Source organism: Nothoprocta perdicaria, unplaced genomic scaffold, assembly GCF_003342845.1.
Source record: "Nothoprocta perdicaria isolate Ctin4 unplaced genomic scaffold, notPer1 scaffold_50, whole genome shotgun sequence".
NCBI lineage: Eukaryota > Metazoa > Chordata > Aves > Tinamiformes > Tinamidae > Nothoprocta > Nothoprocta perdicaria.
In genome coordinates this window covers 1,744,038-1,757,629 of record NW_020455755.1, presented here as the reverse complement: position 1 = coordinate 1,757,629, position 13,592 = coordinate 1,744,038, and the positions used below count along the sequence as shown (strand labels likewise).

At 48.3% G+C, this 13,592-nt stretch overlaps 1 protein-coding gene across 1 annotated transcript; it reads right to left on the bottom strand.

Annotated features, from left to right (window-relative positions):
* Positions 1-751: 751 nt before the first annotated feature.
* Positions 752-5,934, bottom strand: CUNH17orf64 (chromosome unknown C17orf64 homolog). Its single transcript, XM_026047891.1, has 5 exons — positions 5,887-5,934; positions 5,036-5,164; positions 3,851-4,026; positions 3,343-3,442; positions 752-934 (listed from the first exon to the last, which is right to left on the bottom strand). Exons 1-5 carry the CDS (start codon positions 5,932-5,934, stop codon positions 752-754), a joined length of 636 nt encoding a protein of 211 aa, XP_025903676.1.
* Positions 5,935-13,592: the final 7,658 nt, after the last annotated feature.

Sequence of the window (13,592 nt, the reverse complement as noted above, 5' to 3'; positions counted from 1 at the left end):
TAAGCGTTAAGTGTCATCTCTGCTGCTCGCTTAGGCGGCGATTATCTGTAGAGGCAGCGATTCAGCAGGGCTTGCCTGGAGCCTCGCAGCCAGCAAGGGGGAACTCGGGGCTGCGTTTTCTACGTCACACTGTCTGGCTCCTTGTTTTTCAACTTCTAATTTATCAGCTTGGATTTCAAGTGCTGCAACGTGACAAATTGGACCTTTTTTTAGAGGTAAACAGAGGGGACCTGGGGAGAAGAGAGAGGCAAAGCAAGATGGGCTGCGAAAACTCCCCCAGGCCGCATGGTTGTATTTTAGCAGCTCCAAAATAGGCCTGTGTGGGACAAGCCGCGTTGCAGGGGCCGGGCGGCCGCGTGCAGCAGAGCTGAGCTCTGCGGTGGCCCCGGTGTTGTCCCTGTGCCGGTGCCAGCGGCTGCTCTTGCTGTCCCACCCGTGACAGGTTGCTCTGCATTCCTGCCTCCCGGCCCCGCACCACAGGAATGCTCTGAGCATCCGCCCTGCTGCATGGAGCCACGCTCAGGGACGTCACTGAGAGCCTGCTGCCTCCTTACACCCTTCCTACGGCTCTTTCCCTMATTCCCTGCCTGCTCTCTTGGGATAATAGGCCCATCCGCCTGACTTCTGCTCTGCTGCTTGTCCGTCCTGCCCTCCCGAGTGTTTCGCCAGGCTCCGAGGGCAATGGCTGCGCTCGGCGCAGGAGGAGACGGTCCCCGGGCGGCTGATGGGGTCCCGTCACCCACGTTACCTCTCACGGGTCGGTCCTGCCGTCGGGCGCYGCTTTGTGGGGGCGTCTGTGGTGGCCCTGTCCTTGCGCTGCRTGTCCCGGCGCGTCGCTCTCGTCCCCGCAGAGTCCCCACGTGTCGTAAAGCGTCCTCAGCTCCTCGGCGGGGATCGGGGCCGACTCGGGATTTTCCAAATGACTGTAGAATCGCTGCAGGGGGAGAACAAGAGAACAAGTGACACTTGGAAAGGGGTCCCCGGGAGCAGGGAGCGAGCCCCGAGTCCCGCGTGGCCAGAGGGGGCTCCGTGGGGCAGCAGCGTCTGCCCACGATCCCTGCGGTCCCAGCTACGCAGCCCCTCGAGATCTGCACGCTGCGGGTTAAATCCACACTCTTCCCAGCATCCCTGTTGTGGAGAAACACCCTCATTTTTCAGATGTTTTGAGGTCACCAGGGATGGGCCGTTCTGCTGTATTTGGAGGCCGGGYTCTGGCTCCGTTGCCACTGGATGTCACTGTCGCTTTATGGCAGCGCCTGCACTGGAGGCAGCCGCCGCTGCCTGATGTTACYGAGTCCCTCTGCAGAATCTCGTAGGAAAAAAAGATCATTTTCATATTATTAGTGCTCATGAAGTTTGGCTTTTCTTTAAAAAAAAWRAGAGMRMAMAYAWAAAAAAAAAAAAAATCTGGGATCGCAGGTGGTCTTGAAAAGCAAAGAAGTTTTCTAGGCTGAGATATGGGGGTGATTTCTATTGCAAATGAGTTTTCTGCATTGTCTGAAAGTAGGGAGAGTTCAAAGAAATATGTTGTTCTGCTCCCTAGGATTGGATCTAGGGTATTTCAGTACTAAAGCCTAAAGCCAGAGGATTGGGGCTAGTGTTTAAATGCAAATGCCCTTTTTAAAGCCAAAAGGCCCAAAATCCCAAGTGGGAGAGGGAATGAAGATTTTTCATCTTACAATGACCGAGTGCTCCTAATTCGCTGGTTATTCTGCAAGCCTCACTGCTATTTTTTTTTCATGAGGCAAACTCATGAATTTACCAAATTAATACACTGGCAACCTCAATTACGAGAGAGGCGTTGATTCTATATTTTTATGCTCGTTTATCTAAATAACGAGGTGTTTCCAAACAGCCTATTTCTGTTCCGCAGAGCGCGTGCCGGCTCCGCTCCGCAGCCGCTTGTTTGTGATGGAGCGGGGAGCTGCCTGCTGTTCCCTTCCCACAAAGGGCAAAGATGCTTATTTTCTCCCACTTGTCTTGCATCACAAAAGATATTTGTCAACCGTTATATAACGGGCTCATTTGTCGCTGCTTCCAGCAGCCCTTTTGGAAGCAGCYGAGGCTGCCAGCGCTCGGATCTGGCAGCCCTTTCTTCTGTGCAGGCTCCTGTGGATGCTCGTGGGCACCCGCTGATGTGCTCCCATAGTGCATGCTGCACCATGACTAATGCATGTCACATATTTTTTTTTCCTTTTTTTTTTTTTCATGGAGAGAGGGAGATGTGATATGGGATTCTGTGCTTTGGTTGTGCAGTTTATTTTGGGAATGGGAAGGTGTTTTTCTGTTTTTCTTTTAGTACTTACTCTGCAAGGTGGCTGCAGAGAGCTAACGTGAGAAGAACGAGGTTTGTCCTCAGCCGAGGTCRTGTCCCAGCCCGGGCTGAGCCTCTGGGAATGGCCCTGCTGGAAACGGACCCGACTTGGCCGGGAGCGTTGGGGAGTCRGAGCTACCGGAGCGAGAACTCCCAGCGCAGCCTGGCTCCCAGGGCCTGCAGTTGCTATTTTAATACCCCTCTACTTAATCTGGAGTGTCTCACGCTAGCAAYGTGTGAGTATGCTTGGGTTTTTAACCACAGGTTCAACTTCCTTATTGTTGGAAATATCCATTTGGCCTTATAAATAAACAAGTTGTTTTATTTCCCCGTCAGCTGAACCTAAAAGCTGGTTGTGCCCTCTTTCTTGAGATGGAAGAGCCAGCTCTTCACCTGCAGCCTCCAACTTATTTATTGCCTCGTCACTGCCAGGTATCGGTGACCACAGTTCTCTCTAACACGAAGCAAACAGGGCCCCGGTGACCGAGTGAGCCCGTGTCTGCTGCAAAGGCTTCTCGCTCCTGTGATAAGGTGTGTGTTTCTCAAGGACCTTTGCACTTCCTGAGTGCTCAGCCTTTGGTCAGCAGACATGTTTGTAACTGGTCATGAACGTGCTTGGCTGGATTAACCCTCTGAAGTTTGTTTTTCTCAGGAACCGGTCACTAGTTTCCTTTTCTACAGATGTTGTTGAGCCACAGAAATAAGGTCTATARGGAGCATTGTTTTCTCTTTTTCTTATTTTCTTTCTTTTTCTCTCTGAATTAGCTGCTTGTTTCAAAGCACGTCTCTYAAATTATCAAATTAAGGCTAAAATGTGTTCTGTAATGCATGCCTGTGTCAGGAGCATGGAGGCAACAAGCAGTGCCCAAAACCACAAAGCAGTGTGGCAGATGTCACCTCAGGTCCTCAGTCACCACAGGACTTCTCAGTAGAAGTTGGGGTTTCTCCTAAAACACTGTCCAGCCATGGCACAGGTATCCCTTTAAATCAGAAGGACCTTACTGGTGTTCACTTTCCCAATTGCTTACCAGAAACTTATCCATTTGGTTGTTCTTGGTGTATTTATACAGCCTGTGCAATTGCCTGGCATCCATCTCTGAGAAGAGGGCCACGTACGTCCACAGCATCCTGGGGAAAGGATGATCCGTGTGCGTGAGTAGCTTTGTTCCCCTCCTAGTGCTTCTCCCCAGCCCTGGCTTGTCAAGGATAAGGAGCAGAGAACCTTCTGCATGTGGGTTTCTGCAAAGCTTGTAGGTTTTGATGAGTTCATCTTCCCTCAGCGCGTGGAGGTTGACCCAATAACCCGGGTGGCCGAGCAGCAACCCGTGCACTTGCCYAGGGATGTTGCTGCCAGGCACCTCATCAGCCCCCCAGTGTCTCATCCCTGGGCATCTGCCCTTGAGGCAGAAGAGACTTGAACCTCCAGCAGGTCTCCGTGTTGGAAAAGCCTGAGGGGCTCCCAGCTCTGCTGCTTKCACCTGGGCACACAACCCTGTCCATGCAGGAACGGGGCCGTGGAGCGGACAGGGACCTTACTGCTTCCAGTGGCTGACTTCGGCGGGCTTGCAGTGCTGCTCCAGGAACATGCTGATGTGGTCCCCGAGCAGCGTCAGGCTCTCCCTCGTGTACTTGAGCTTCTTCTCTCTGGCCATGTGCTGGGGCAAGTGCAGTTTCCGAAGGGATTTTTTGTAGGGTCTCAAAAACTCCTTACACTGTGAAGGAGAACAGTTCAGGCTGTTCAAATGGTTGTGGTTAGCACTCGAAATCCAACTGAGACCTTATTCTTCAGTAAATAAACTTATTAAATAGCTGGGTGARGAAAAATTAAAGGCACCCTGTATTCTACTGATTGGGTGGATGTGGGTGAACAAAAATGGGTTTGGGCTGGGAACTTTTGCAGCTGCTTCTATGTGTGCAGGGTGTAGGGATCAGGCTCGCAGGTTTTGGGTTCATTCCTGGTGTGACACCGAGAGTGCAGCAYGTCAAATGTAAAAGCCAAGGGTAATTGAGGGCTTTCCAAGACTGGGGATTCCCTGTTGACATCACAGGGCAAAACACAGATTTCAGGCTACAGAAGAGCTCTGGGTTGTGCAGGGAGGGGGAAGGGAACCTCTGCTCACACAGTTCTGCTTCCTGTGCCTGTACCCTGGGATATGCTGCAAATGCCAGTGCACGACAGGAACCAAGTATGTAAAAGCAAACAGCATCTTCTGGATGCCTTCTGCTTTCTGGCTTTCTTCTCCTCCTGTTGTGTGCAGTAAACCAAGGCTGGGCTCGCCTCTGGTTATGCCACAGTGCAACAGAAATGGAAATGAGGTTCCTCTGTAGGAACGTTAGGAAATTCATTTTTATCACAGATCATAATGATCCAGATGAACTAAACAACTGAAATTGGGGTGCGTGTGTCATTACATGAAAAAATAGCATAGCAGCACGTGTTTCAAAAACTCAACAGGTATGTGAAGAGTTTTTTTGGCGATGCATTTTTGTTAATTTATGACAAGCCAGCCAGTATCATGTCCAGTAGACTAAAAAACAACCATGAGGTCAAAAACTTCCAGATGTGGAAGGATGTAGCTACAAAATGAAGTGTTTTGCCATTTTTTTTTTTTTTTTGCTCCATCTGCCAAACTTGAGTTTAACTTGCTTATTCTCTTAAGACAGCTTAATGTCACTATTTTTTTCCCTCTCTCTATTGCTAAAATTCATTTGGTATCTCACAATTTTAAAGGTGTCTTCATCGAGGTCTTCTGTGCAGCAGATGAGTTGAGCTCTGCCAGGTGGAGCGCCCAGACCGCCCTCCGAGCAGGTTGTCTTGCTTGCTGTGCCGAGCAGATCCTGCTCTGTGGTCTGCAAATGACCAAAACCAGAGATAAGTCTTTCAGTACATGCAAGTCGTTCACTCTCTGTTTTAAAAGGTGCCAAGCAAAAGCCACATCCTAAGGCGCAGAAGCACTGCTCGCTCCCAGGGTTTCCAAGCAGGGTTTTAAAGGTGCTTCCTGAAGCTTGGTAGTCTAATGTAATTAAAAGTCTATATGAATTAGGCCCTCTGCTTTAAGGCCTGCTTGGAAATCCTGTTTCTAATGAATTAGAAGGTAAATAATGGTCACTCGCTCCTAATGGTGTTAATCAAACAGGAGTGGGTTAAGCCGAAACGCGGGGCTACAATGGGCTCATTGTAACACGCCGGGCTCGGTGCCCTGCGCAGCTTCGCTCATGTCCAAGGGGACCAGGACCAGGCCTGACCCACACAAAGCCAAATTAAAAACAAGCAGAAAACCCTCGACCACTGAACTCCATCCTCTCTGGTCAGTGGGTAAAATCTTCCCTTTCTGCAAGGAGAATGGCTGCCTTTTTTCCTCCCAATGTCAATATTTGTGTAGGGAGCTCCTCTTTGGAAAGCCAAGATTATGTAGCTGCCTCAAATACAACCTCATGTTGCCTTTTAAAGCATACTAAAACGTGTAGGAAGAGAAGTTCTCCTCTCTGCTGCCCTCTCAGGTAACTGCTGCTTGCCAGAGGGAGCCCAAAGGCTGCTCTGGAGGTAGCCCCGGGGGCTGATCCCTGCTCACCCGGCCGACCCGCGGATCCACCGGAGCCGTGTCCTGCTCCGAGCCCATGGTCCCCTCAGTGAGCGGCAGGTCCCTCTCGCGTCCCAGGAGGTGCCCACAGCTCTGGGCTTGYGTCGCTGCCCGGGTGACCAGGACTCGTTCCGAGTTCCACCAACTGTAGTGCCCAGGCCGGCTGGCCCCAACGGCAGCATGGGAATGTGTTCCGGAGAAACGGGGAGGCGCGGGGCATCCTCCGTGCCGCTCGTGTTTGGGGTGTTCAGGGCTCCTGGTGGTTCTTGCGGATGGAGCTTTCAGTGAGCTAGAGAGTGGGACTTGRGATGGCAACAGGTAGAGGGACCTGGCAGCGAAAGCTGTCACCTCTGGGTGACATCTGAGAGCAAACTCTGCTTTTTAAAAGAGCGAGCTGGCCTTGCCAGGAAGAAGTCTGGAAAGGCTTGGAGTACAGGGACAATTTTGGGATCTTGGAGATGTAGTTCAAGCTCATTGTAGTTCATTTGTCTTTCATAAGGCAAATGTGCTGAGATCCTGCCCTGCCCTGACCTGTGGGACCAGCAGGGCTGTTTTGTCCCTGTGCTCTTGGGGCAATTGCCGTGTTGTGACTCCACTGGTCCCGGTCACCGCTGCCATAGGGAGACATTTCCAGGGCTCTGCTCAGCAAGTGCCTCTGAATGGGCTGTGCTGGTGTTCATGGGACTGTGGAGGTGGCTGCTTGGCGGAAGGAGATGTTGAAAGCTTAGCTGATGGCTCAACGTGTCGCACGCCCTGGCCCTGCACTTCTGTACGTGGTTGTGGCAGGCAGCTCCCAGTCCTCTGCTAATGTCCAAAGCAATAAGTCGATTCCCTGCTAATGTCCAAATCAAGAAATCTCATGTCCTCACCTCTTAGACCAAGTGATATCCAAGGACATGTTCTTGGCACCTAGATTAAAAGCTCTTCAGGAGTTCTAGAGACATTGCCCAGTTGCTAGCACAGGCATAACTCATATTTGCATGGCCGTATCTGTGCACTTGAGAGATTACAGCTTCCACAAACATGTGATTATGGCATGGAAAGGCTCTTTTATCATGTGTACACATCATGGTTTCAGAGGATGGAGAAAGCCTTGAGTTCCCCTTGAACAACCCATCTTTGTTCTTTGTTTTTGGTATATGCCACACAGCACAGCCAATGTAATRACTATGCAACCAGGAAGCAGACATGGACTTCCTTGGACATTCTTCATCTGAGGCTCTCATTAAGCTGAAGAGTTGCCCAACAACAGGGTTCACACCAGAGGCAGTGATTTCCTAGTCTTCTATGGAATTACTTTATGCAGTAGCAGGGCAGGAAAGGACTAGACAGTTGAGGCTGTCAACCACTTTTTTCCCCCATTGAACTGTGTCATGATGTTCAAAGCTGTACTGGCTGCTGAAGCTGTAAGCTTTTCCTGTCTCTTGGCATTTCTTTGGTATCGCTGACTCAGATTTTGGTTCGTTTTGTTCCTCCCATAAGGTCTTGTGGGTGAATCCGTGCAGGATCAGGCAYAAAGAATGCCTTTGAGTCAGCGGGTGCCGGTGGCTGTGCCCCTGCCCTCGCTCCTCCCGAAGGCAAGATTGACTTCCCCTTTGAAGCCCCTTGTGTTTGAAGGCTGCACAAACCCAGACCACATCTGTGGTGTGTATCTACCAGATTATACTGCTTGCTTAAGGTCAGGAATCCTTTGAAAGCTGCCTAATTGGGAGGGGGAAAGTCGGGAATACAAATAGATTACACATCTCCTATTCCTTAAGGGAAGGGAGACGGAGYGGCAGTGAGACTCTACCAATAGGCCTCAGGGAAAAAAAATTCCTTTTCCCCGATAGCTCTTTTGTGAATAATAATTTCTACTGTTTATTGAGTCCCTTAGTTTTCAATGAGCTGCCAAAGTGCAAACACTGTCTAACATTTCAGGTGGAGTAACTCTTCCAGTGCGGGATTATGCACAGAGCAAAAAAGAAAATATTTGTGAAGATATTCTGTCCATGCTGCTTGCTGTTCGCCGTTTTATGCAGATTTAGTTTGGATGCTATGTGTGATCTGATGAGTCAGGTTGCATACATTATATGCAAGCACCTGATGCAATATTTATTTAGTGACAGGTCCCAGGGAACGAGTGCTGACAACTGCATAGAGATTTACAAGTATTTTACATTATACTTGAAAACCAGCTGAATGTACAGGTGGTTGAGTTAAATATAAACACCAAATAGAGCATTGTCAGATGGATTTCAGTGTGATACTGGAAAGGAATTGCAATGAGGAATGTTGTTAGTAACCTGTTCCTACCACGAGGGTGGTGAACGCCCCGCTTGATAGAGTGATTAACAACACCTGGTGCAAGAGCTCAGCGCATGGGGTGGAGGCTTCGCTAATCGTAGCTAGAAATTCCTTTCCTGGTGCTTCAGCATGATGCAAACTATCACAGCTGACTGGAGACGGGTCTGGTGCCAGTAAATATAGCTCGGGTTAATAAATCCTGTATCTGTGGAAGAGATCCRAAAGGGAGCTTAGGCCTGGCTGTCGTTTCTGTGCGATAGAATTAAAAGTATCTTAAAGCATTGGAGGAGCCTCTTCTTGCCAACCATTGGGAGTTATCACTCGTTTGAGCTGATGTGGTCTAGAGCCCAAACACTACTCGTGTCCAGTGCTACACAGGTATTAAACAGGAAGCCATCGATACATTTGGACCCCTTTCACCATCTGCATCTTCTCTTGGAAAAAATCACCATGTGTGCCCATTATTCTCCTCCTGGAAGATGCAGCCAGTGAAATCTMCTGTAGAAGCCAGTGCTGCTGACGACTAATCTCACGTGCTGGATGTCTCCTTGTCAATAGATGCATCTCTTCACATTCCTACCCTGTTTTGTGCCTCTGGTAGCTTTATTGTTGAGTTTCTCGCTTTCGACTTCCAGCCAGATGTTTGTGCTTGTTAATGGTGTTTGCTAACCTCAGGGTTTTTTTCAGCTATTTGGTGTTCTGGGGAACTGAAAGGGCTTTATCAGCTTCCTCTGTTCTTTGACTGTGAGAAATAGAGCAGTTAGGGGTCTTCCTTTGCATGATACTTGGGAATTTTTTGAGGATTTTATGCAAATAGAATATGCAGCGTTACTAGCGTGTTCAAAACCCTTCCCCTTTGCTGCTGTTCACACAGAGAAGTCTGTAACAAGCTGAGTTTCTTTTAATATCCAAAGTGACTTAATTTCTTCCTGTTAAAGTGTTGGGTGACATCATATAAAGCATCACGGACAGTAACTGCCTTTCCTCCCATAAAGCTGAGAAGCTGCAAGAGTCCTGGCCGTGGAGATGGGCACCTTGCAGGACGGTGTCCTCGAGCCTGCCCAGGCCCCTAACCCTTACTGTAGATTATGGATTTTTCAGAGGAAGTCAGGTTTGGGATGGTTTGGTTTTATTTTAGGTTTTATTTTTATGAAAAAGGAAATTCCCTCCTGGCCTACAGGATACGTCTRTTGAGAGAAGCGGCCTATCTTTTCTTAAAGCTTTGAGCACCCTCTTARTGGTTAAAATAATAGAAAAAGACTAGCTTTTTTTTTTTTGTGATGGGTTTCAGTCTCTCTTATTTATATTGCAGTGGGATAGCTGTAGTGAAATGTAGGCTCTGGTGAGAGAGGCGGCATAAAGAAAGTGTGTGTCATTTAATTTCTGCAATGTTCTCATTCCCTCCTACCAGCCTGAAAATGCTAAGCATGATCCTTTGTCTGGCATATGGGGATTTGGAGAATTGTCACTAATTACTGCCCTTGTGCTATCGAGCTTAACTGGCTTAAATAATATATTAAGTGTTTTTATGATCTTCCACAATATGCTGGAATGCAAAGAGGTGCACTTTATGGTGTTTATACCTTATGGCAGGCAGAACTTACATAACATTCATAGAGGGGGGAAAAAAATGCAGGTTTTGATGACGTGTCACTTGTGTAATTGGCAGCGAGGGCTCTGGATGATAAGATCCTGCTGCGCCGGGTGCTGAGCAGACCCAGGGCAATGAGTGTCTCTCCTGGARGCTGAGGTTTAATTGCAGGGCAAGGGTGCCGGGCGGCTGCAGGCGGTGCTGGGCGAGGATCCTGGGCACGACCGGTCCGAGGGCAGTGGAGCTGCYGCAGCTCTGAGGGCAAAGCAAAAACATGAGATCTAGAGGGCTACCACRGCATGTTATACTGTGATAATCTATGCTAGATTATGCTCATCTAGCCTGTTTAGGCAAAGCTCCCATTATTTTAATTGGTGCCATTTTAATTTTTACTCTTAAGTATAAATTACCTGCTTAAGTACAAAAATACCCTGCTCAAGAACCTTCTCCCTGCCTTTTTCACTGGAGCAATAATTCTCTAAATCGCCTGATTTCCAGCCCTCTCCCCCAGCAATTCTAATGTCTCTTGCTTGAAAATCAGAATGGTCTATTAATTGCTATTGTATCTAATGATTAAACAAAATGTGAGAAGAGCAGGCTGTAAATGCTTTTTTTTTTTTCCCTCTTGCTGGATCTAGTGTGATGAATAATTATGAAGAGGCTGAGCGCTGCTAGCCACAGGCCAGCATTATTTATCTGGAAAGACTCATCTTGGGCAGAAATGTCATTTCAGAGTGCCGTAAACCACAGAGGGAATTGTCAATGATTAAAAAAAAGAAAAAGTGTTTTCTGCCCCATAATGTGGTTTAGCTCAACTCCCCTTAAAATGACAAGGATGATTACAATATACTAGTAATGAACAGTATCTCACCTATTTAAAGGCACTGTGCAGATTTTGCAGGTTAAACAAGGCTATATACTTTTGGGGTTCTCTGTTGTTAGTAGCCTAAAAATGGAGGTGAGAGATTTGCACCAAACCTTCAAGTATAATTTTGCAATTAAAGACTGGGGAGAACATGTGATCGGAAGACCTGTGTTTTCCTAGCTGTGACACAGAATTAACAGCTCCCTTTATTCATATTCTCTTTTAATCTCCCTTCAGAAGAGCAAGTAAAAATGACTCCCTAGACTGAATCCAGTGAAATGGAGGAGCAGTCAGACAATAACAGGTTATGGGCTGAGAGGGGAGTGATATTTCTGTTGATATTAGCTGGGTAACATTTGCACAACACTTTGGATGCTATAAAGTGATATATATCTAYAGCTAAAAATTGAGAGATGCTGTCAGGGAGATAGGAGATGCTGTTTAAAGCCATTTTCTGCCTGGCTCCATGGAATATCTCAAGGTCGTATGCGCACCAGCTTGCAAGGATGCACAGCTGGTACCTCATCTCTAAAAACAGCAGCAGCAACCAGAAGGCTCTTAGAGAACTATGTGGGTAAAAATGGAAAGATAAATTGAAAGTTTATCTTCCGCTACCTGAAAGTGGAAGAAACAGCTGGGAAGTGATAAGAGAGACAGAAGAAACTCTTGCCCATCATCATGGTGTCCAAGTGCTTTATAACAACTTCAAATTGCTCCCTTCCTTGAACGTACCAATTTTCTCTTTCAAACTGCAACAATTTGGCAACCTCCGGCTCCTCYGAACTTGAGTGCTGCTGCTGAGAACTGATCAAGAATCTGCTCAATATGCCAGACCTCACTCGTATAACAGCAGATTGAGTCGCAAGGTGCTGCTAGGCCAAAAGTTGTTTTATAAGTGCACGGGCTTCTAACCAAAGGGAGTGTGCCAAGCAGTTTTAGGGATCAATTAACTCTGGTTTTGTATAATAGCATGTGCAAATACCTAACACGACAGGCAGACTGTTCAGTTGTGCTTCACCGTCTCTCTGCAGATTACGGACATCCTACCAGCTTAGATAGGGCCACTTCCTAAAGCACTTCAGAATCCTTCATTATTAGCATTAACAGTGTGACATTACCAAAGTAGAGGTCTGTTATTTTACTGTCCCTGCTTCCCTGCTGTCTCTTGTCCATCTGTAGGATCTATAGTTTCCCTAGCTCAGATATGGAGGTGCAACTTTTGGGTCATAAYTGAGCGTACGCCCTTGAGCATAAAAACCCTTGTGTGAGTGCGAGCTGGTCCCACGTAAACGTACGCACGTGCAGCTGTCCAGAGCTCTTGTCATCTGTGGTGTGAAGTCACAGAGCTGAGAAATCAGTTTGCTGGCGAGGTCATGAGGACTGGCTTGTTTCTCTGTGGATATCATCTGCTGGTTGAATGTTTATCAAGAGAGACCTTAATTAATAAACAGGACACTTTGGCCTTTCATTCCAAGATAGGAAATGCAATCAAGTGATGTGCTGAATCACACAAACATCTTTGCTCCGTGGCTTTTGTTTGAGCACACTGTCCTGCTGTTTCGGGACGTGCTTTGCGTTGCACCAGCTCCGGAAGCCGTTAGGCATTTGGTGTTTTGGTGTCACTTTTTGTGTGCACAAAAATCACACGGCTACGGGGATGTTGGAGCCCGAGAGCTGTGCCCGGGGGAAGACAGGAGATGCGGCGTTAGCATCCTCTTCTGCAGGAGCTTCGGGCTCCTCTGAAACGGGGTCAGCGTTAGTCACTTCTTGCACGGCCACTCCTTCCCCGATCTTCTGTTGTTAATTATTTGCTCTTCCTCTTGTCACGCCACTTCTTTTGCTGCCAAGGATGGTACTGTGAAGAAATCCCTTCGTTCACTTCCAGTGGCACAGTGGTTTTCTGTTGACAAGAAGCACAGAATTGCTCTTATCAAACACGTTTCTTCWCCCATTGTTTCCTGATGACAGATTCCACTCTTAATTTGCAGGGACACAACACTCGGAGATGGGAGATCTGTGTTCCCATCATTTTTCCTCTGTGTGCTGATAAATCACAGCGCGTTTCACTTTCCAAACGGCACATTTCTGATTTTGCTCTGCTTTTCTTCTCCTCATGGCTTTTCTTCAGCATCAGCAGCAGCCGTAACCAAGCTGATCTCTTCCTTCAGAGTTCACCGCAGCTGCCTGATCAATTCTATCACACTTTTCCTATAGGTAGCACAATCAAATCGGCCGATGGAAAAGGGGCAAGAACGGTTATGTATGCAGTGCTCTTGAGTGAGGCCTGTGGCTTCTGTCTCCTTTGCCATCCCTTCCTGGAGCAGCTGGGGAAGGGCTGGCCGGGCTCCTCTTCCCACATCTGCTATAACCTGATGCACTGGGTGTTGTGCAGCGGGGTCCGCGGGCTGTTGCAGGGGCTGTTGCACGGGCTGTTGTGCGGCTGTTGCAAGACGCAGGGCAGGAGCGGCACCTTCTCCTTCCTGCCTTCCCCGCCCTGCCCGCGTGCTACCCGCCCAGCAGGAAGGAGGGAGGTTTGGGGCGTCTGCTGCTTTTGGGAAATTGCAGGGGTTGCCAGGYAGGGCGGCGGGCCCGACCCGGTGCTCCTTGGGGTGCTGCAGCGGTGGCTGCTTCAACACAGTCCCAGCAGCCGGCAGCGGTAGGACACGTGGATGAGAACTGCTCTTGTACCAGAAATAAGACCCAAATTAGACTGGCAGATAACGACCCGAGTTCTCCTCTCACTTACCAATTAAGCACATCACAAAGATATGCAGCTATTTAGCTGTGAACACTGCAGGCCTATGGTAGTTGAATGCTCGGTGTCTCTCTCGCCTTTTGCTGTTTTCAATAAAGGGGGATTACAGATGAGAATCTTCTCTTCGTAATTCTGTACCAAGTTTCYTTTCAGGCTGGCGGGTAAAGATAGTTCTGTGGTGTCTGTGTCAGTTTGTGGAT